Raw genomic sequence first — 24,753 nt, forward strand, 5'->3', positions numbered from 1 at the left:
GTGTGTGGATGGGAAAGAGGGAGTTCTTTCAGGAAAAGAGGAAAGAAGAAAAAGCACAGGTGCCCTGGTGGCCACTCCATTCATAGTGATCACAGCTGAAATGTGAGATAGCATCCAGTCCGTGGGGACGCTATCTTTCAAAAAAGCAGATGGCTTTTTCGATGTGCTTTGGCAGTGCAGACGCTCTCTTTCGGACGAAGTTTTTTAGAAGATCTCTTCCAGAAAAGCTTCTTCCGAAAGAAGCCTGCAGTCTAGATGTAGCCTCACTTGCCTAACTTTTAGCATCTGTCTAGCCCCATTGAATTTAATTGGTTAAATTTAGGCTTGAAATTAAGCCATTTGTGAAATTAAGACAAGGCATTGTGCCACACAGGTCATGATGATAAAAACAAACAAAAAGTAAAATCTAGGCTTCTCTATTCCTTTAATTCTATTATTTTTGAAACACCAATGACAGTGGTGGAGCTTTGGCTTTTTTCGCATTTAAATTGCACGAGTGCTATAGTCCATGGAGGTGAGAGTGGAAGGAACAAATTACGCAGAAAAAAACATATATTTTAAATGTCTGGAGAGCAAACCTTGTATTTGCTAATTGGGGCTTCTGATTCTCTCCAACTGCATTGTTACTAGTAGTTATTTATATCCAGCTGCTTCTTCATGTGCATATTTAGGTACAGCCTATACACTGCTGTTTTGAGCTCCATCCTTTCTTTAGATGTTTGATTGATGTGAACATTATGGAAGTCATGGGACTGTGTATACAGCTAGATTGCTTTATACATAAATAAATAAATACTGTAAATTAATAAAACAATTAAATTAAATAATTACTCAAGGAGACAGAGTCACCAATACCTTAGACACATTTTTATTGGCTTATATTTGGCTGATCACAATGGAAGAGACCAAAATAAGTGCCTGACTGGTTTCTAAGTAGTACAGTTATCTAAAACAAAGCTCATTGCATTATATTTTCTCACCCTCCCCTCTCACACATATACCTGCCTGCCAGCAACCAGCATCGGGGGGGAGGAAGAAGAAGAAAGCGGGAAGGAGAATTGTCCTCAACAATTTGCAGTACAAAGGTAGTGTAATAAGTTTATACTTCTGTCAGGGTATGTCTACACTACAACCCTAGTTTGAACTAGGGTGGTTAATGTAGGCAACCGAAGTTGCAAATGAAGCCCGGGATTTGAATTTCCCGGGCTTCATTTGCATCTTGCCGGGCGCCGCCATTTTTAAATGTCCGCTAGTTCGGACTCCGTGCCCGTGACTACACGCGGCACAGAGTAGGTAGTTCGGATTAGGCTTCCTATTCCGAACTACCGGTACACCTAGTTCCACGAGGAGTAACGGTAGTTCGGAATAGGAAGCCTAATCTGAACTACCTATCCGTGCTGCATGTAGCCGCGGGCACAGAGTCCGAACTAGCGGACATTTAAAAATGGTGGCGCCCGGCAAGATGCAAATGAAGCCCAGGAAATTCAAATCCCGGGCTTCATTTGCAACTTCGGTTGCCTACATTAACCACCCTAGTTCGAACTAGAGTGGTAGTGTAGACATAACCTCAGTGATGTCATGGGTTGACTCTTAAGAGGGCTAGATTTACCCTTTAAACTTCTTGGGACATACTCAGTAAGTTTTTCTTTGAAATGGTGCTTTGTGTGCACATGTATAACAATGTACAAAGAATGCAGTCAGGGTGCTTATGCTGCAGCCTAACAAAACTTCTTCAAACTTCATTGCCTGCCCTGTTGGTAGTATAAATCAACTTGTTTTATTCTGCAGATATTAGAAATAGACTTGATCATGCACTAAACACTGAGACGTGTGCCAACTGCCTCTAGCTACGGGTGCACTTGAAGGTATTAGCACAAGGCTGACATTCTTCATCAGTTATAATGGGAAATGGCAGCACTGCTTTTATGGACAGGGCTACTTCTGACAGCTCAGAGTGAAAAAATTATATTTAGCATGCTGTCTGGAATGCAAAACAGGACAGGAGTATGCCTCCCCAATTGTCTAGTATCACGCTATTGACGGAGCTAGCAAGCTTGTGTTATTATCAGAGCAGCACAGCCATGAATGCATAAGCAAGAAACAAGCCTCTCTAGGTAAAATATTTCTTGCTCACATTTCTTATGGAGGAGTCAGGTTCCAGAGCGTATCTTCAGAACAGATTATTGGTAATTTTTTCCTATAAAAGATAAACCCCACAAGGGCAATGTCAGCATCTCTCTTTACAGATGCACATGCTCACACAATGCTGGAGCTTTGCTGAAACTGTCAATGACAGGTCAGGGGAATGTGTTTTGAGACTGGGGGCCTCCTGATCTGAATTGCAATGTAGTGCTGCAGTGACTCATAAATCTACTCTCCACATTTTCTAAAGAGGGAAAACACAGGGTAGGCAGATGTTGATTAGGTTTTGCTTGAGTTCAGAAATGAAGCTGATCATTGTTTGGATGTCACGTTGCTCTTTTGGGAAATATAGGTGGGGAATACTTTTGCAAATATTAGGTTCTGGGCTACCATTTCCTTTCTCCCCCACTGCCTTTATGAAAAATATGAACAACTTCAAACTAATATATGATTGGCCTGATTTTTCAAAGGTGCTGGGCACCCGTATTTCCCAGAAATTTGACAAACATACAGAATACATACACATAGAAAGAAATAATTTTTACACATGAGGTGAGGAAATATCTTTTCAATCTTCAGCAGAGTCAGTTGCAGCTGGAAAACAAGCATATATAAATAGCTGACAACTGAAGGTCCAAGCTGTCTTTTTGCCCCATGATTAATTGGGACCAGTTGTGAGCATAATATTGACTAATACATTACTAATTGTTTTCAAAAAGGTTCAAGAGACCAAATACCCAAAATTAGCCAAATTGGATAAAGGCAAAGCAGTACAATATGAAAAGAAGACAAACGAATCTCCCTTTGGGAAAGGGAATTTTTGTAGCATGTTCACCTTAAATGAAGGTAAGATGTGGTCCAAAGAGAGTATTTACACTATGCCTTTACAAATTACAAAACTCTTTACATTTCACTACACTCCAATAAATGAGTTTTTACTGATTGCTTAACTTGATGTTCTGTATCTTTCTTGTATCTGTTTTGGATTCCAAACCAGGTGGCATACAGTCGGTGGCAGGGGGCAATCAGCTGGAGATGGTTCACCAGGATTAGTCGCTGGTGGGCTGTAAGTGCTTCATTTAACTGTGCAGCCACAGATATAGCCACTTGCTGCTCACATTGGCCATTTCTGGCCAATAAAAGATGCGGGAAGTGGTGTCCTGGTCTGTGCCATTTCTCACAGCCATTTTCCAGGAATGGTGAGCTGTGACAAACAGGAGTTACAAGCCGCTGTACCTGTGGGTGCACAGGTAAATAAAGTGCTGATGGCTAACTCTTGCAAACCATGTCTGGCCGGTGAGCCACTTATTACCCACCTCTGGCATACAGAACCTCTCAACCTAGTGTGACGTAGTGGGGGTACCTGGCTGGTTTCTATGCTGCTGGCTCTGGGGTAACCCTCACTGGCTGCAGTTGGTACCACGGCCCAGCAAAACAGGATGAGTCATTATGCAAAGGGTGTCTCAACCTGTCTGACCAGCCACCCCCCATGAAGAGGAACAAAGGAAGGTGGATGCTGCCTTGGCTGGGGGGCAGGACTGGAGGAGAGTGAGTTTAGTTTCTGTCTGGAAAGCAGGGGAGAAGGAGCTGGGGAGGGGGCTGGGACTCCCCCATCTCAAGGGGGGCACTGAGGCCTCTTAGCCCCAGTTCCTGTAACCAGATTACATCTGTGCTGTGCTATATCCTGGAGAAGCAATAAACCACCTCCATTCTACTGGCTGGGGGAGTCTGTTCGTGCCATTTGGGGGTGCAGGAGATGGGGGACCCCCAACGCGCTGTCACACCTGGTCAGGAACACACCATTAATATGTCTTGGCTTTGACAAACTTCCTAGTTTCTAATGCCAAAACTGACTTCAGCTTTGCGGGGTAATGTTAGATATTTTATGAGGAGAACAAAATACATTCAGTTAACATGTCCATCTGTGTGGGTACATCTACACTAGAACATTTTTCCAGAATAACAGCCGTTATTCTGGAAAAATACTTGCAGCCACACCGCAGTAGCATTATTGACAAAAAGTTGAAATAATAGAGGGCTTTTCCCGATGGTGGTAAACTTCATTCTATGAGGAATAACGCTTTCTCCAAAAAAAGCTTTTTCAGAAAAAGGCGTATGTGGATGCATAAGAAGGAGTTCTGTTGAAAAAAAAGAGGCCTCCAGAAAATAACACAGGTGCCCTGCTGGCCACTCCATCCACACTCATCACAACTCTCTAGTTCCTACCTCCCAACAGCTCTTAAAACCACAGACACCTGAAACAGGGCTTGTGGCAGGAAGCCGGCCATGGAAGCTGCAACTCACTTCATGGCTGCCACTTCCAGCATTGCAGTCACCCGTGTCCCAGCCACAAGCCCTCTTGCCCCCGCCCCCCCGCCAAGCCACTGGCCCTCACAGGGAGCATGCAGAGGTCTCCCATGAGCCTGCCAGGGACTGCAAGAAATGTGCACCATCCTGGTCTGGGGCAGAGGTCCTGGCCCTCCTGAAGGTATGGGGCAAGGGGACCACCCTCCAGGATCTCCACTCCAGATGAAGGAATGCAGACACGTATGGCCGAATGGCCAACAACCTGGCCATGAGGGGCTACCACCGCAGTCTGGAGCAAGTGAGGAGCAAGATTAAGGAGCTCCAGCAGGGCTATGCCAGGGCCAGGTAGCGCAGCTCTTGCTCAGGGGCAGAAGGACACTCCTGCCCCTACTATGCAGAACTGCTCTGCAGCTTGGGGGGTGGTGCAGCTTCTTCCCCACCCCTGATTGTGTACTCAGGGCTGGAGATGCCCATTGACACAGAGCCGGGGGTACCAGCCCCCAAGGAGAATGACAAGGAGCTGGAGGAAGAGACGGTCAACACTGTGACATTGGTCCCGGTACTCAGGACCTGGCTGGCTCACAGGCATCCTCCAAGGTCGGGGAGGGATCATCAGGTGAGTGCTCTTAGTTTTTCACACACACAGAGCAGGGGTGGCAGGAGCTGAGGGAATGTGGGGTGATCGTCACTCACCTTCTTGGCCTGGCCCTCGTGCTGCAGTCCGTCCATATGCAGCACCAGTCTGCACCACACAGCCCCAGGAAGCAGCCCCAGGGCACCTCTGGGTTCCTGCTCACAGGCTCTGGGGAAGCCAGAAACATGTCTGACCCCGGGACAGGATGCCCTCCCACCACCAGCCAACACTGGAAGGAGGCTGGGGACACGGGCAAATGCATGCCCGCACACAGACTCTGGAGTGCCGCATATGGCACACGGGCATGCCTGCATGCTTGAGGCACCACCCGCTCCCGGGGACAGTGCTGCCAAGTGCAGGTGTGTGTAGCTCCGATGGAAGCCCAGATGGCTCGAGGCCCCTCTCCCACCCATGGGATCCCTGTGTGGCCGGACACTTCTCTTGTCTGCTTCTCTGTGGGACAGGGTCGGGGTGGGAAGCATGGTCCCCTGGTGACCTCAGGGCCCCGTGAGTCAGGTCCCGCTGTCCAGGCCACACATGGCCTTGCTCCCAAGACATCACTGTCCTCTGGCCTGAGGACTGTTGCTCTCAGCTCGTTGATGAGGGCAAGGCCTCAGGGACAGTGTCTCCAGGAATGACTGACCATCTCTCTTTATTCTCCCCAGCCAGATCAGCCATGACTGTGGAGTGATCCCCAGCAGGCGAACCAGCTGCCTAACCTCAGGGGAGCCACAGGCGTCGGAGGGTCCAGGAGGAACTAGTGAGGGAGCACATGTCCATACTCCAGAACATGCAGCAGACGCTGGCCCAGAAGGTCGAGGACAACGCACAGTGGCGGGCCAAGATATGGACTGAGCTGGTGCTGCAGGGCCACAAAACATGTGCCACAGTCTGGGAGGTGATAGCTTACCTGGCTTCTCCCATGCTTGACCCCATCCCTGCATCCAATGCCTATCCTCCTGGACCTCCCACACACCCTCAAGGTTGCCGAGGTCCCTAGACATGAGGTGGAACTTCCACCCGCACCATGTACCACTCTCAGACCCAGCTCTGAGCCTCTCCTCCCCGCTCCAAGGTTCTCAGCCCCCCTCTTTCCCAGTTACTTTTATTAAAAAAAATACAAAGACTTTTTTTAAAAACACAAATCTAGTGTTTTTATTGACTGTACAGGGAAGGGGGGAACAAAGGGGTTGTTTTAAGGAAGGCATAGAGGGACAAGGCACAGGCCCTTATTGGGAGGCCCTGGGGAGAATTACTGGGGTCCTTCAGAGAAACTCTCCCTCAAGGCCTCCTAGATGCACACCTCCACTTGATGGGCCTGGAGGATGGCAGCTGTGTGTGGCTGCTCGAAGGCCCTTCCCTCCCGGCCGGTCTCTGTCCCCCAACCCAGAAGGAACGCCTCTCCCTTCCTCTCCACGATGTTGTGGAGAAAACAACATGCTGACACCACCTGGAGGATGTTGTGCTCCCCCACATCGAGGCAGGTCAGGAGGCACCTGAACTGCGCCTTCAAGCGCCCAATGGTGCATTCAGCCCGGTTGTGGAGCCTTCCCAGGCATGCATTGAAACAGTCCCTGTTTGGGTCCAGATGGCCATTGTATGGCTTCATCAGCCACAACATGAGGAGATAAGCCATGTCTCCCATGAAGCTCAGTGGCATCTCCACATCCCAGACCCTGAAGCTGCGCTCAGGGAAGAAAGTGCCAGCCTCCAGCTTCTAGCATAGACTGGAGTTTCTGAACACACTGGTATCATGCGTACTCCCTGACCACCTGACGAAAATGTCTGTGAACTGTCCACGGTAAACAACCAGGGTCTACAGGGCCATAGAAAAATAGCCCTTGTGGTTGATGACCTGGGCAGCTCGGTGTTCTGGGGCCCAGATAGGAATGTAGGTTACATCTATGCCTCCCTCCTCCCCCCCCCCTCAGTTGGGGAAACCCAGGGTGGCAAATCCAGCCATGATGGAGTCCAGGTCTCCCAGGCGGATGACCCTGCACAGCAGGATGGAGTTTATAGACTCACCACCTGCAGGAGGAGACAAACAAAGACAGAAAGCAGAGAATCAAAAGGGGTACCTGAGCCTTTGGGAGGTCCCCTTGCTTCCCTCCTTCCCCCCTATAAACACCCCAGGAGCCACCCCCTTTGCAGCACACCTCCCTCCCCCTGTGCAGAGCTGTGTGAGGGTGCGACTGCAGAACCCCCTGGGATGGGGCTTCTCGCTTACCCCGAGCCCACGCCCCGCATTCCAACTCCCCCTTTCCCTATGGTCCCCCTTTACAGGACTCCCTCCCCTTGCAGGGACTGCAGCCCAAGAGTGCCGTACCTCCATGAGAAGAGCACTGCTGGTGGACTTTCCCATGCTGAACTGGTTGCCCACAGACCGGTAACTGTCTGGCATGGCAAGCTTCCTCATGGCGATGGTGACCCTCTTCTCCAGGGGCATGGCAGGTCGCATATGGGTGTCCCGTCATTGGAAGGCAGGAATGAGCCAGACAAACAGCTCCATGAACATCTCCTTCCTCATTCAGAAGTTATGGAGCCACTGCTGGTCATCCCACCACTCCATGAACAGCCGGTCCTACCAATCGGTACTGGTGTCCAGCCTCCAAAACCTTCTCTCCACTGTGGGGTGCAGTTATAAGGGCCTTGCTCCCACACACAGGCAGAGGGTCTTGATGATGAGCTCCAAGTCAAGTTCACGCAGAGCCATGAAGGCAGCCTGCACAAACTGCTACAAAACTTGCAACATGGTAGTGTGTGGCCATCACATGCCCAGAGGCAGCTCTGGCTCCATGGTAGGGAGTGCTGTGGTGTCCTGAAGCAAGACAACCAAAGCATACACTGCAAATGCTTTTCTGTCACTTGGGGTATGTCTGCACTACCACCCTAGTTCGAACTAGGGTGGTTAATGTAGGCAACCGAAGTTGCAAATGAAGCCCGGGATTTAAATATCCCGGGCTTCATTTGCATCTTACCGGGCACCGCCATTTTTAAAGCCCCGGTAGTTCAGACTCCGTGCCCATGGCTACACGCGGCATGGAGTAGGTAGTTCGGATTAGGTTCTCTAATCCGAACTACCGTTACTCCTCGTGGAATGAGGTGTACTGGTAGTTCGGATTAGAGAGTCTAATCCGAACTACCTACTCCGTGCCGCGTGTAGCCGCGGGCACGGAGTCCGAACTAATGGGGCTTTAAAAATGATGGCGCCAGGTAAGATGCAAATGAAGCCCGGGATATTTAAAACCTGGGCTTCATTTGCAACTTCGGTTGCCTACATTAACCACCCTAGTTCGAACTAGGGTGGTAGTGTAGACATACCCATGGAGAGTTAGGCAAGCAAGTAGAAATAGCTGAGAAATGGCTGTCCAGGGGAGATCCCTTTAAGCACGCATCTTAGATAGCCTTAGGTAACAACACCTGGAAGCAACTTCTGAACTAATGCCCTGCCTGAACTTGTTCCGGGTGGCCTTAAATGTGAGATATAGTGTTCACACTAATTGTACACTATTTCGAAATAGCACATCGCTATTTTGTTGTGCTTTTTGTGTGTGGATGCTCTCTTTCAAAATAAGCTTTTCTGGAAGATATCTTCTGGAGAAACTTATTTCAAAAGAACCTTGCAGTCTAGACCTAGCCTGTGAGTGTGTTTGTATGCACACAAACATACATATAATCAAATGTGTATTGTGTTAATACAATGAACCTATTAATAGAATCATATAACTGGGAGGGACCTCTTGAGGTCATCAAGTCCAGTCTCCTGCACTTATGACAGGACCAAGCCACATCTAGGCCATCCTTGACAGGTGTCTGTCTAACCTGCTCTTAAAAATCACCAAACAGAGATTCCACAACCTCCTTAGACAATTGATTCCAGGGTTTAACCATCTTAACATGAAGTTTTTCCTAATGTCCAACCTAACCTCTCTTGCTGAAATTTAAGCCCATTGTCTGTCATATCCTCAGAGTTAAGGAGAATAATATTTCTCCCTCCTCCTTGTAACAACTGTAGTCCCCTTACTAAAGGTGCCTCTGGCTTTTTCTGGGAGGATCCTGTGTGCTGCAATCTAGCCCTAGAGACTACAACTCCCATGAGCCCTTGAGGAAACCAGGACAAGAGGGCTTGTCTGGGCATGTTGAGAGAGGGGCTCAGCAGTCTGGGGGCTCTCCATTTTGGGAGAGGGGAGCCAGGCTGCTGTGAAAGAGCCTTATATTCAGTCCAAGAGCTGTTGCGGTGAAGCTACAGGCTGGTATTGAAAGTCTGCGGTGCTTGGATCTAGCAGGCTGCTTCCGCGACTGTTGATTGCCCTAGAGGGGAGAGACTCTGGCTGAACTTGTGGCTGAGAAGGACTACACAAAAACCAGCACACAGGAGGAGGCTTTACGTAAATGGGCTCTTTGGGAAAGTGCTGCCTGGGACAGACCACAGAGATATAGACTAATTCTGGGTCCAAAGAGAGGCAGAGTGTCCAGCCCAGTGAACCAGAGCTGCTTGCATTTGGTGGAGCCTATTTCAGGGGCAGAGGGAGTTTGCAGCTGGCTGCACAGCTTGGACTAACACATACAGAACCTATAGAGGACCTCCACTCCAGCTGCAGAACTTCAAGCATGCCCACGCAAGCATCTGGGACTCTGAGTCTAGAAGGGTGCACACTCTGGGGTGGGATAAATGGTGGCAGTGCAAATGCCAGATAGATAAGTTCCTATTACATCTGTGTACTTTTTTAATTTTAGTCACTGTTAATCTGTTAAAACCTGTTTCTTTAAGTTGTTAAGTAATGGTGTGTTAATTCTAATGTAATCAATTAGATATATGTTATTTATAATTGTTGTTCAGGAGTTAGATCCAGATTATTGCTGGAATAACTTTATTCCTGGAGGCTCCCAAGGCACACCATTAAGTGTGTACAGGGTCAGCCAGGTGGAGGCAACACCATTATATATTCTTTATGAGCCATGGACTGCAGCAAGGGCGTGGATAGGGAATCCCCAACTAAGCAACATCACCACTGGTGTACTCAGGATCTTCTTTTATGTTAAAACCACCAGGCGCCCAGGCACACCTGTGACTGTGACCTGCTCCTGAGTAACCAGGGGAGGAAAAAGGGGGTTACCCAACCTTTTAGATACTTGAAAACTGTTATGTCCACTTTAGTTTTCTTTTTCCATTCTAAACAAACCCAGTTCTTTCAGGCTTGCCATAGGTCATGTTTGCTAGACTTTTATCATTTTTATTGCTCTTTTCTGGACTTTCTACAATTTTTCTACATCTTTCCTGAAAGGTGGTGCACAAAATTAGACACAATGAAATTAGACACAATAAGTAGATACAGTTCAGGCCTAATCCATGTGGAGTAGAGCAAAAGATACTTCTCATGTCTTTCTTAGAGCACTCCTGCCAATGCATTTCAGGATGATGTTTTGCTTCTCCCCTCCCCTCAGTGTTACATTATTGTTTCACAGTTAGCTTGTGGTCCGCTATGACCTCTAGGTCCCTTTCCATAATTCTCCTTCCGAGGCAGACATTTCCCATGTTGTATGTATATAATGTATTGTTTCTTGCTAAGCAGAGTTCTTTGCACTTGTCCTTACTGAATTTCTGCCAAGGGGTAGAAGAGGAGGATAAAGGGGGCAACTACTGTGGGGACCAAGACTCCCAGCTGCTGCTGCCCCTACTGCAGTAGCAGCATCAGCCAGAGCCCTGGGCCTTTTAAATAGCCACTGGAGCTCTGTAGTGCACACTGCAGAACCCCAAACAGTGTGCTCCCGATGGCGCAGGGGTAGGGGTGAAGTATGGGTAGCTTTGGGAGCCAGCTACTCTGGCCCTGTTCCTTCCACTAGTGCAGAACCACCTTACCTCCATACTTTGCCCAGGGGCCTGGCAAGTCTGTCGGCTTGCCTGTTGAATTTCAGACCATTTCTCCTGTTTGCCCAGATAATTTTGAGTTTTTATACTATCCTTCAAAGGCACCCTTCCCAGCTTTGTATAATCTGCAAACTTTGTAAGCATACTCTCTATGCCATTATCTAAGTCACTGATGAATATGGTATATACTACATCAAACATACATTGGATAACAATAAGTGCTACCTATCATGAGTTAAGATTGTAGAAATGAGCCCTAAGAAACTAGAGGTATAATTACTGCAATATTATGTAAGCACTTCCAGAAGATCCAGTGAATTAACTCCACAATGCTGTGGCCTTATGATTTTCAGATAATCCTTTTTCATTTCTGTGGAATAAAGTTCAGCAAATCAAAAGAAAAAAAATTGCATGCACGGTAAATCACCCCCAATTTTATACTATGCTATGCATGCTTCTCACTATTTTGTGCAAGTGTTTGCAAGAATGCAAAGTGTTTGCAACAATGCAAGATGCACAAATACCCATGCTATTTCCAAATAGAGGGTAATGACAGAAATGGTATGGTAGCACTGTAGTAGAAAAATTGTCTCACTTGTTTCACTTCTAAAGACTTTGTTTCAAGTGTGATTTAGGGCACAAGTTTCTGTAGGTTTCTGGTTCAATACTTAAGTGTTGAGTAGTCTGGCCTGATCTGGTGGAGCACTTTTAAAACATATTTTACGTTAAACATATGAGTAGTCCTCTGGTACTTGTAGAACTGAAGATTTAACTTTTAGAACTCTTTGTGGTCATATCTGTTTTCTGTTTGCTGGGTTTGCCAAGGGCTGAAAGTGCTGCAGATATGAGAACTTATTTAACTTACACCAATCTTGATTTTAGATTCTATTACAAGGTCCTTATTTCCATGGAAACCCGCTTTTCAATGCAACTCTTGGTTTTCGATGTAGAAGCGTTTAGTCATTCTAATATAGCCCTCAAGAACTTTTACAATACTTTTCTCTATCTTCAGTCAGGGTGGTTGAAGCCATGGGTCATGATCCTGTTCTATTTGGTATCAACAGCAAAATGCCTGTTGATGCCAATGAGAGCAAGATCTAGGTTTTAACCAGCTGAAATACACTAGTCATTATATTTCAATTGCTGTCATGTTAAGAAAAAAATACTCCTGATGAACCACTAGAACGTCCATTTTCTTAAGCCTTTAAAGTTATGTGGCATTTTATAGGCTTTTAATAGAATCTTTTCCAGCCCTCAAAAAGAAAGCATATCAGTGTATTTCCCTATATTTTATAATCTCTAAAAACAAATACTTCCATATTACAGATGGAACAGTAATAAGAAGAAAACCTTCATTTTATTCTGAATGCAATTTGAGGTATGTACCTTAGCAGAAATTATGATTCGTTTATTTTGACCCTTGATTATGCTTGTGTATTAATAAAAGTATAAAAATAAAATTACTTTTTTTATTAAAATGCCGTGGGTTGTAATAAATTTAATCCTCCATTACTGCTTAGTAGACAATGACTATTTGCTGCTATATTGCACTATATTATTGAGTGGAGAAATGACGAGGTTATAAAGGCCGCTTTTATAACTGTTTTTATACTCTACAATAAAACAGCACATTTGTTAGTCAGGCAGAGGGGACAATGCTCAATAACACTGAAAAGATGAGAAACTAGTTTCACAAAATGTGTTCATAATACTGGGTGAGTAATCATATACTAAAGCCACAAGGTAAGCAAGAAATTACCCCAGAAAAATACACACACATATTTTCAGGTTATTTTTGTTTTGTTTTTGGACAGTAGGGGGAGAGTTGGCTGGACATATTATTTTTCAAAACCATCACACAATACTGTTGGGATTCTGAGGCCTACTTGCAACTCCTTACCTGGGGAAAAACTTACATTCATACACCAACATTGATACTTGGATGCCAAATGATTTTTCAGAGGTTCTCACCAGCTGCAACTTCCATTTCCTTTGGAACTTGTGGTACTTTTATATAGGTTCCTAAACATGGGTATGAATACAGGGACCTAACTTTGAGAATCCATCTTTGTAAATTTTGACTTTAATCGCTTCAAGGCAGGACAGGTTTTAGCAACAAGTTCTTTTTTTCAGGGGAAATCATTTTTATTGGTTATTCCTTTATTATCAGTCCCATCAATATTTTATAACTATACCCAGTTTTCTAATAGCTCCCAATATTTTTCTATGACAATGCTTCTGTTTAACATGAGACACTGTTAGCTAGATTAGGATCTCAAGGGGTTACATCCAGTTTCAGCTTGTCTCCTTTTACCCAATAACACTTCTATGCATAAAGCCTAGTGCATACAACAAAGATAAATGAGCAGGTCAAGCAGCATGGCCATCTTTTTGTCTGTAGTGATATCTTTATAAAAATATGAAAATAAAAAGCTATCTGCAATAAAATCTGCTTAATCTAATTTGGTACCCCAAACACTGAAATACAATCATATTTATATTGTTAATTCATTACATCACTGCAGGACAAAATTAAAGTTGTTTGGCAACTTAACTGGGCATTTCTTGCCCAAGTATACTTGGATTTGTTTTAAGTGCAACCACTAAATTTCATGGGTTTATACTACTTGATTTGTGGATAATTACAACATCCCTGTAATGTTTTTATTCTTCAGTGTTACTGATACATACATTCAACCTTCAATTCACCATAACATAGGTTTTCAAGGGATTGCTTTGTTGTAGCTTGTTTGTTTTTGTCTGGGAATATATAATAAGGTTCCAATCTGATTACCAATTTCCCCATTATAGAACCCTTATAATTGTATCCTAGTGAGTCTTATGGCTCTTCTGTCCTGGGCTTTCTTTTTTTTCAGATCAGTGTTAAATTAAATACTATGTGGAATGTGCTGTAATAGCTAGGCATAATGGTTGAGTTAAAGGCAGAGTTTGCACTCTATTAACTCCAAATTTCTTTATTTTTATGGGTTTGTATCACACCTGTAATGTTGTATAAGGATAATGGGTCCCAGTCATCCTTGGTGTCACTCTATTAACTTACAGAGAGAACATATAAATGGGAGCCAACATTTTGTGTTTAGTCCAACAAACACAAGACAGATTTTTTACTCAGACAAAAGGCACATGAAGTCTACACAAGTTTTGCCAAATTAAGATCAAAATTAAGATTACAAGACTTGTCCCATGTAATAGAGGGTCCCACAGAGGTCTGTCCTACGTCTGTAAGTATTCAGTAATGACCTGGATTATAGAGTGGAGAGTGGGTGTATATACGTTGAGACTAATACCAAACTGGGTATGGGAATGTGTAGCTGGCACTTTGGAGAACAGATTTAGTATTCAAAATGGCCTTGACAAATTAAATAACTGGTCTGAAATCAAAAAGTTGAAATTCACTAAAGACAAGTAAAACGCTCTTCATTTAGCAAGGAAAAAGTCTAATGCAGAAATCTGAAATGGGGAATAACTGGCTAGGCAGTAATACTACAGGAAAAGATCTGAGGGTTTTACTGGATCACAAATTGAAGATGAGCCAACTGTTGCATAAAAAAGCCTCCGCCTGAGTTCACTAGATTTATATACATAGATTTTCTGAAGCTACACCAAATTGTAAGGTCTAATGTTTTAAACTGCAACTTATTGTGATCCTTGTCAATCTTTGTAATCTGTGTAACTCTCAAATTTACTGTAAACTGCAACTTTGTAATCTTTTTAACTCTCAGCCACCTTGCTTGTAACTTTCTCTAAGCTGCATTCTCCCCTGAGTGAATGGAGAAAGAGTGTGAGTGTGAGTGTGTTTGAAGAAGGCTTGGAACAATGGACCACATGGCAATGAGTCATCACAGACTGGGCATGCTCCTTGCTGGATAAAGGGAAGTCTGGGCATGATCCCTGATGACAAGATGAATGAGTCACAGGGGCCATTCAGATACAATATAAGGAGAAGGAGCACATGTGAGACTCTCTTTTTTCTTCCACTGATCCTGAGAAGCTCCTCTCCAGTGTCTTTCCTCCTGACCAGCTTCCCCAGCCATGATGAGCAGACAGACCCCTCAGGATCCACATGCCTTGGCTCCTTCTCCAACTCATATGTCTGTGTAAGTGTGTGAGTGCCTGAGGGCAGGAATGAATGGGTGTGAATGAGTGAGTTAATGGAGGGGTGTGTGCTTGCTTGCTTGTCTGTGTGTGTGTGTGTGTGTGTGTGTGTGTGTGTGTGTGTGTGTGTGAGAGAGAGAGAGAGAGAGAAAGAGAGAGAGAGAGGGAGAGTTCTATCTTCTTTAGTTTAAACCTTTGGTGGCTGCTTTCTCCTCTTTAGTTTTATCTAGTGGAAATAAACCCATACTGGTGTAACCCTGTGTGATCTCCAGTGAGAATATTTTTGGGGTAACACCAACAATGTGATGTAGCTGTGAAAAAGGCCAGAGTCATTCTGGCATGTATTAATATTAGTGCTATACCAAATACACTGGAGGGTAAGCCCATAGATGTGATATTTAGTACAGTTTGTGGCACCACACTTTGAGAGAGATGTTGGCAAAATGGAGAGAGTAGAGAGCAAACGATAAAAGGCTTAGTATAGCTGATCTAAGAGAGAAAGTTAAGAAGACCCTGGGTATGTTTAGCATTGATAAAATAGGACAAATCCATTGCCCACAGCCACGTCCTGAGATACAACTACAATTGCTTCAGTCTCTCAGGGTATGTCTACACTACCCTCCTATTTCGAAATAGGAGGGTAATATAGGCATACCGCAATTGCAAATGAAGCCCGGGATAAGAATGGCGCCGCCATTTTTAAATCCTCGCTGGTTCGAACCCGGTGCCACGCAGCTACACGCGGCACGAACTAGGTAGTTCGAACTAGGCTTTCTAGTTCGAACTACCGTTACTCCTCATTCCACGAGGAGTAACGGTAGTTTGAACTAGGAAGCCTAGTTCGAACTACCTAGTTCGTGCCGCGTGTAGCCGCGCGGCCCGGGGTTCGAACCAGTGGGGATTTAAAAATGGCGGCGCCCCGCTTATGCAAATGAAGCCCGGGAAATTCAAATCCCGGGCTTCATTTGCAATTGCGGTATGCCTACATTACCCCGCTAGTTCGAACTAGCGGGGTAGTGTAGACATATCCTCAGACACTCAAACACGTACAGGATCTCTATCAAGCATCCTTGAAACTACAGTATCCACCTGGGGAAGTGAAGAAACGGATACCCAGAAGTCACTACTATAGGACAGATGCAACAAAGAAAGAAACAGCATGCCACAGGGCATTATCTACAGCCCCCAGCTAAAATTCCAACACTACATCAAGGATACATCACTGATGAAGTGAGCTGCAGACCATGGAAGTTTGGTCCACAGCTACCTCTCTGAGGGTATGTCTACACTACCCCTCTAGTTCGGTAATCGTGGAACGAGTGTACCGGTAGTTCAGAATAGGAAGCCTAGTCCGAACTACCTAGTTCGAGCCCCGTGTAGCCGCGCTGCACGGGGTTCAAACCAGCGGGGTTTTAAAAATGGCGGCTCCCCGCTTATGCAAATGAAGCCCGGGAAATTCAAATCCCGGGCTTCATTTGCAAGTGCGGTATGCCTACATTACCCTCCTAGTTCGAACTAGGAGGGTAGTGTAGACATACCCAGAGATAGGACAGAGGGAGGATCTGGTAACAGTGTACAAATGTATTAGGAACTGTTATAAAGAGGATCAACTGTTCTCCATGTCCACTAACAGTATGTGTAGTGAGGCGGACTGGCCACCCACTGACCTGGAGGGGGAAGAGCCCCTCCTACATCCTTGGTGGGCAGAGTCCAGCCCTTTCCCATCACCTGACTAATAGTCAGAAGGTGGGGCTAGAGCTATAAAAAGCCAGCCCGAGCAGTCAGTCAAACTCTAGCCACCAGAAGAGCCACATGCCTGGGGTGCTCTTGAGTGGGAGGCAGCTATGGCCTAAGAGAGGCCAATGACTGGCCATTATCACTGGGCCCACAGACTACAATCTGAAGAAATTGCCCACCCAGCCAGACGTTCCAGCCCCACAATGACAGAGGATCTGCAATGGAGCCAGGTATGCCTGGAGGGGAAGTGTGGAAGTAGGCCAGGAACAGCTGACCTTAGTCTGGCTGAACCAGAACCTGGAAATCAGTGTGTTGTGTGGTCAAGATCTCCATTGATCTTAGTGGAGGACTGAGCTGCCACTATTGGGGCCCTAAGTTTGGAAGCTGTGGAGTGGATGGACCTGCATTCCTCCTGCCAACCAACACGTGTGACAGTCTCTCCTTCTGTGATTCCAGGCCAACTCCCTGTGTTTGTTAGCTCTCTGCCAAAACTAGGAGACCTGTTTGTTTGTTTGTTTGTTTGTTTGGTGCCCCACCCTGAATGAGGGCCTGGGCCTACTAACTGTCGGCTCCTCCCAATCATAGTCCTGTGCCCCTGGACTATTGTGTCTGGCCCTGAATGAGGGTTTGGCATAACTGACTGTTGGCTTGGCCCAACCATAAGCCTGAGCCCCTGCACTACTGTGGACATCCCCATGCGAAGGCTGGACTTATGGACTGTGGGCATGGACTGATCATAGGCCTGAGCCCCATACTAGTGACTTAGCTGATTTCTCCAGAAGAGACTGAGCAGATGTATAGTAAGGCGGACTAGCCACCCACTGACCCACATGGGGAGTGGTCCTTCCTAGAGTCCTGGTGGGTTACACGTGACACAGTATTATGGACTTTGTTATGGACAATAATAAGGAGATTTGTGTTAGGTATTAGAGAAAACAAATTCTAGCTATAAGGGAATTAAACTCTGGAATAGGTTTCCAAGGAAGATTGTTGACTCCCAATCTGTTAAAACAACAGGATGGACAAACACCTACTAGGGATATTTAGGACTACCTCAATGTAGGTAAGGCTGAATTAAATGACAATTCAAGACCCCTTTCAGCCCTACTTTTCTGTGATTCAATGAATTTAACTGACGACAGACTGACTTGCTTTTTCTGAATAAACTAAGGAAAACTAGCATAGCTGAAGCTGTACTATAAAGTACACTATAATTAAATCTCTCTTTTGAGCAGAGCACCTCATGATTACAAATAATACCAATGATGGTGATAATTATAAATGCTGTGCTGTAGTTGTAATGGCTAAAAATGAAGTGTTACTGATGAACTAAATCAGCACTTATAATTTTTTGATGAAATATCTTGAAATAAAATCAGATTTATGATTAATTTTTCCTCTTTGCAGCTCAAGTGTATCAGTTAGTATTGATTTTCTATTTCAAGACCAATACAGTATTAGGAGTTAGAATTTCAGCTAAAGAAAAAACAATTCCAGGGAAATGGATCAATGTTATATGGTAATTTCAATGTGTATGTGAGCAGTACGGAACCAGAGTTTCTAAATATTAATCTGTATACAGAGCTTCAGGTGTATTTTCAAATGCAAGAAATTATGTTTATGGTATTTTGAGCCCCAGAATGCAAGAAGTTTTACCTATATAATACACTTGCCAAATGTGCAGTGCATCCCTTTCTAGACTGCTAGATAACAATCCACTACTACTACAAATAAAGGAGTTATTCTTTTAGCTCAGCTATTAGAGGGCTATGGTGTAGAATTTGAACAGCCCCTGAGTTAAAACCCTTCTGACAATGCAAATGAGGGTGCCACTGTGGAAAAGATTTGCAAAAACAGGAGCCTAAAGGTTGGCTAAAAAGCCCCGGTTGATTTTAGCAGGAGCTTCCCTAGTGCCCAACACTTTTGTAAATCAATTAACACACATTCAAAATCATACAATGCTAGGCCTGGAAGAGACCTTAAGAGGACAGCATATTCAATTCCTTGTACTCATGGTAAGATCAATAAGTTTGAAAATGTAGAAAAAGTACAAAATAGTTAATAAATTTCAGTTGGTATTCTATTAACAGAGCAATGAAAACAGTGATTAATCACAATTTTGAGTTAATTGAATGAGTTAACTACAGTTAATCGACATCCCTAATTGAAATACAGACACATCCCAAGCTTATATCTGTGTTTGAGGTACCTAAACTCTCAGCCTTTTCACTTCATACCCTAACTTGTCAAATAACAGCTACATATTAATACACAGTAAATATGTATCCCATAGGTTATACCGAGTTATTGCTGTGTCTATACTGAGAATATGAATGAATAAACTAGTGTATTGTGGGTAACCTGGGTTGTGTTTTTTTTTCTTTTTAAATTGTAATTAAGCAGTAAAAAAAAATCTTGCCTTTTCCTTCACAATTCTACAGGCACCTTGGAAGAAAAACCAGCGAAGCTCTAATTTTCAAGGTGGGAGGAGAGGGGCATAGTTCAGGAGGCAGCATGAAGGATATACCATGCAATCCCTATGCCTTCCCCACCCCTAATACAGAATTCAGCTTTGTTGGGATTCCCTGCATTCCAGTAGATGATGGCAAGTTTGGAACTGGCAGCTCCCCTTGTACCTACACTCCTTTATTTTCACTCTGCCGTGGCGAGAGGACATGGAATGTTTTATATGCATTGTGAAACATACTGCTCCTTATCTGGGCAAAGAGAGAGAGAGAAACTCCATATCCAATGCCTCTCCCCGATAGAGCTACCCAATACACACAGAGTTATGTTAGGTTTGGAAGAGAGCCCAGGAGTCATCGAGTCCAACCCCCTGCTAAAAGCAGGACAAAATCACAAGTAAATAATCCCCTAAATAAGCCCAGGGCTTTGCCAAGATGGGACTTAAAAACATCTAGGGAAGGAGATTCCACTTCCTCCCTAGGCAAGACATTCCAGTGCTTCACCACCCTTCTAGAGAAATAGTATTTCCTAATATCCAACCTAAACCTCCCCCACTGCAACTTGAGACCATTGCTTCTCATTTTGTCATCTATAACCACAGAAAACAGCCTTTTCCCATCCTCTTTGGAACCCCCTGCAGGTGTTTGGAAGTTGCTATCATTTTTCTCTTTTGTAGTTGAAACAAGACAAATCCCTCAATCTCTCCTCATAAGTCATATGTTCCAGCCCACTCATCATTTTTGTTGCCCTTCATTGGACTTTCTTCAATGTGTCCACATCCTTTCTGTTATTGGGAGGGGGGAGAGGTGGGGACGGAGAGGCAGCATTAGATTCAGTGCTCCAGATGTGACCTCACCAGTGCAGAATAAAGGGGAATAATCATTTCCCAAGGTCTGTTGGCAATGCACCTCCTAATGCACCCTAATATGCTGTTAGCCTTCTTGACTACAATGGCACACTGTTGACTCATATTCAGTTTCTCATCCACTGTAATCCCTGAGTCCTTCTCTGCTGAACTGCTGCTTAACCAGTTGATCCTCAGCCTGTAACAATGCTTGGGATTCTTCCATCCCAAGTTCAGGATTCTGAACTTGTCCTTGTTGAACCTCATCAAACATTTTTGGCCCAATCCTCCAAATGTTCTAGGTCACTCTGGACCTATCCGTGTCCTCCAGCATATCAACCTCTCCTAACTCAGTGTCATCCACAAAGTTGCTGAAGGTGCAAGCCATCCCTTTATCCAGGTCATTAATAAAGATGTTGAACGAAACCAGAAACAGAACTGACTCTTGGAGTATTCCAATTGATACTGACTGCCAACCAGACATTGAGCCATTGATCATACTCATTGAGTCTGACAATCTAGCCGTATTTCTATCTACCTTATAGCCCATTTATCCAATCCATACTTCCTTAACTTGCTGGCAAGAATATTGTGGGAAATCATATAATAAGCTTTGCTAAACTCAAGGTATATAATTTCCACCACCTTCCCCGTATCCTCCGAGTCAGTTGCCTCATCAAAGAAGGCAATCAAGTTGGTCAGGCATGACTTGCCCTTGATGAATCCACATTGATTATTCCTTATCACATTCTTCTCTTCCTAGTGTTTCAAAAAGGATTCCTTCAGGACCCCCTCCATGATTTTTCCAGTGATTGAGGTGAGGCTGACCAGTCTCTAGTGCCCCAGATTCGCTTTCACTTTTTTGAAAGATGGTCACTACATTTGCCTTCTTTCAGTCATCCAGGACCTCCCCCCAATCACCATGAATTTTCAGAGATAGTGGCTCTGTAATCACATCAGCCAATTCCCTCAGCACCCTTAGATGTTTTAGATGTGGCCCCATGTCTTTGTGCATGTCTAGCTTTTCTTAATAGAGATTAACCTGTTCTTACTGAGGGCTCCCCACCTCTTACTGTGCTGCCCAATGTTGCAGTCTGGAAGAGGCCCTTGACTGTAAAGACTGAGGCAAAAAAGCATTGAGTACTTCAGCTTTTCCTATATCATCTATCGCTAGGTTACCTCCCTCATCCAGTAAGGGCCCCACACCTTTCCCTGATGACCATCTTTTAGTTAAGATGACTGTAGAAACCTCTCTTGATACCTTTCACATCCATTGCTAGGTGAAATGCCAATTGCACTTAGGCCTTCCAGATTACACCCCTCCATGCTCAAGCAGTATATGTATACTCTTCCCTAGACATCTGTCCAAGTTTCCACTTCTTGTAAGCTTCCTTTTTGTGTTTAAACTCATCAAAAATTTCACTGTTAAACTAAGATGGCCACCTACCACATTTGCTTGTCTTACTTTTTGTACTACATGAGAAGTTTAGGCATAAATGTCTGAACATGCAGTGCTTCTATAATTATTATATCAAACCATGACTTTGATCTTCTGTGGCACCACATGGCCTCTAATATGTGACCATTTCCACACTTCAGCAAACCAAAGCTTCTGAAATGAATCCAGATAATCTCTGCAGTGTTATTTTAATTACTGTTTCCCTAGCCTTTCCTTTCATCTAAAAGTTGACTCTAATGAAACATGCCCTCACCTTGTAAACATGACCAACATTATTTTTAAAATCAGTCTTACCAGTCAAACTGCTTTTTATGAACTCTCAGACTTCCTCATGATCATCAGTGTAGTACAAAACATTCTCTTGTATTTTGTCCAATGACCATCTGTAATTGGAGCAACTCTATTATACTATCCAACAGGCAGTCAATTTGTTTACACTATCTGTTCCAGTTCCTCCAGCATTGCTGGCAATCATGAGTAGGGATACGTAGCAGAGTTTTAAAAAACTCTCTTCAAATTTTTCCCTGGACTATATTGTAGTATCTTTCTCTACTAGATCACCTGTTTTGTTTTTAAATAATCTTTAATATGCACATTCCTGTTAGTACTAGTACAATGGTGATACTTAAATTTTCCAATTGCCTTTATATCTAATAATTCTGTAGCATTTGCGGTCTCTCCAAGTGTTCTCTGGAGAGCACCAGATAAAACTTGCTGTAGGGCATCCCATCCAAACAGAATGATTGTCCAATAGTGACAGATCACCCTCCCACTCACTCCACTCTGTATAAGTGATAGTTTAAAATTACTTTGGCCACTAGACAGAAGACTAATATTATGATGGCTAGCATTGTTTAGCATGAGAAATATGCAGGGATAGTTGGTTTGTTTGTTGAAGAGTACCCTAATGTGTTCTTTAGACCATAATGTTACAACTACTTCTCACTATGACATAAAGGGTATGTTTATGTTACAGAGTTTTGTCAGAAAAATGGCTGTTTTCCCAAAAAAACTTGAGGAACAACCACAGTGCAATTGCATTCTTCCGCAAGAAAAATCAAAAGAACAGAGGGGGTTTTCTGGCATTGGTAATCCTCATTTTATGAGGAAGAAGCCTTTTTGCTTCTTTTGCTAAAAGGCGTGCGTGGACAGGGAAGGGGGATTTCATTCAGAAGAAGAGGAAACAGGAAAAAGCACAAGTGCCCTGGTGGCCATTCCCTCTATAGCAATCACAGCTTACATCCGAGAGAGTGTCCATTCAGTATGGACGCTATCTTTCAAAAAAGCAGATTGCTTTTTTGATGCACTTTTGCAGTGTGGACGCTCTCTTTTCGGAAGAAATTTTTTTAGAAGATCTCTTCCGAAAAAAGCTTCTTGCAAAAGAAGCCTGCAGTCCTGACATAGCCAGAGGGAAAATGTAGGAAACCTACTCTGAGTACCCCTATATGTATGGACACAAGGCTGTCTATCTTACTGTAAAGCTTCTCTAAAGACATCTGATATAAGTATATAAAACAAGCAATCCTATATGAAGCTGACCCCAAGGCAGGTAGATGAAACAAAACTCAAGTCTTGATTTCAAAACCCACTAACTGAATAAATAGGTTGTGAGTGATCTACGTTTTTGGACTTATATTATAGCACCAGAAAATTTTCTTTTTGGAGGCTGTGGTATAATTCTCATGGCATTTTGTGATCTGTCTGCAGGTAGATCAGGTGGCTGCCTGCCTAAGTACTGGTTTCAATGCCAGCTTAAAAATTTGACATAGCAGATATCAACTGTGTGCAGAAATGTGGGTTTTGCACATGCCTTCAGTTGGGTCTCACTTTCCACATGCACTTTAGACACCCACTTTCTAAATCTGGCACTGTATTTTCACCAGTGTCCATTTCAGGTGTGAAGGGAAGAAGAGTTTAGTAAATAAATAAATAAGCCACTTCATAGGCTGATGCTATTGGTAATGGCAAAACTCCCATGGCAAAAGCGGGATCAGGCTTCCAGTACTTTAACTATGTCTTTTCAGACTTGGAGAAATGTTCTTATTCTCACTGTAAGGGAGGTTTTTAGAACAAATAATATTCATAATCATAGCAGTATAATCCCTGTTTCTGAAAGAGAGGAAGACAGATGGCAATAATGTGCTTGACAACCCACTAAGTGGGAATCCAGAATTTCCATGGTGAGCTGATATCCAAAAGTAAGCAATACTTGTGGCTGTATTACTAAACCTATGGACAGAAACATCCATATATTCAATCTTGTCTAAAATGAAGCGCCTATATCCAAATGTAGAGAACCTAATATGTGGCCTATTTTTTAGTTGTGTGTGCACTCATATGAATGTTAGCAAATTATGATTTTGGTTTATAGAGAGCTGAAACCCCTTAGTTGTAGTTGGATGTCTATGTAAATCCAGACCTCTAATGCCAGAGTCTTAAACTGCATGATCCCCAGTAAATGTTATTAAAACCATCAAAATGCATAAGAAATACTGTCCCCTCCAGCTTCCACCCTCCAACAGGGTGTAGGCATGCTCCCCTTGCCTTTAGGCATTTCTTCAAGGGGAAATTGATTATCCTGTTATCCCCACGTCCTTTTACATTTCTAAGGTTTGGCATCTGGCTGGTTTCCCTCACAATATCCCTCCCCTCCAATCTGCTGGTAAGTGTCTTCTGAGGACTAGGTGTTTGCTCGCCTTCCGTTCCCCATCTGCTGCAGCTGCTACACTGTCAGTGTGGGGATGAAACATTATAGTGTTCTCTCTCTGTTTTCAAAGAAACAGACACTACAGCAGATACCATCAACAAAGGGGGCTAGATTATATAGCATGTCAATCATATTCCTGATCTTTGTTTTATTTTGGAAATTAAAATATCCCTATTTTTTTTCAGGGGCCTACGTACTTCAGGTCAAAGCTACAGATGCTGATGATCCAACATATGGAAACAGTGCCAGAGTAGTTTATAGCATTCTTCAGGGACAACCATATTTCTCCATTGATCCTAAAACAGGTAAATGTTTAATCAGAAAAACATTTTCATTGCCCTTCCAAACATTTAAACTTTGATTAAACAGCCAAGTGGGCAGCATTATTGGGGGCTATAGAAATAAATACCCAAAAGCCAATACATAGTAATACATCTGCTTTGTGCACAAACTGGGATGTCATACTTTGGAA

At 44.0% G+C, this 24,753-nt stretch overlaps 1 protein-coding gene across 1 annotated transcript in view; it reads left to right on the plus strand.

The window, feature by feature from the left end:
• Positions 1-24,753, plus strand: part of CDH12 (cadherin 12) — a 259,798-nt gene that overhangs the window by 108,773 nt on the left and 126,272 nt on the right. Inside the window, exon 3 of the mRNA XM_075921427.2 lies at positions 24,467-24,586. Within this exon, the coding sequence (XP_075777542.2) occupies positions 24,467-24,586 (120 nt within the window). The remainder of the gene's footprint in view (positions 1-24,466; positions 24,587-24,753) is intronic.

The sequence above is a fragment of the Pelodiscus sinensis genome, chromosome 2, assembly GCF_052426305.1.
Source record: "Pelodiscus sinensis isolate ZL-2025 chromosome 2, ASM5242630v1, whole genome shotgun sequence".
Lineage (NCBI taxonomy): Eukaryota > Metazoa > Chordata > Testudines > Trionychidae > Pelodiscus > Pelodiscus sinensis.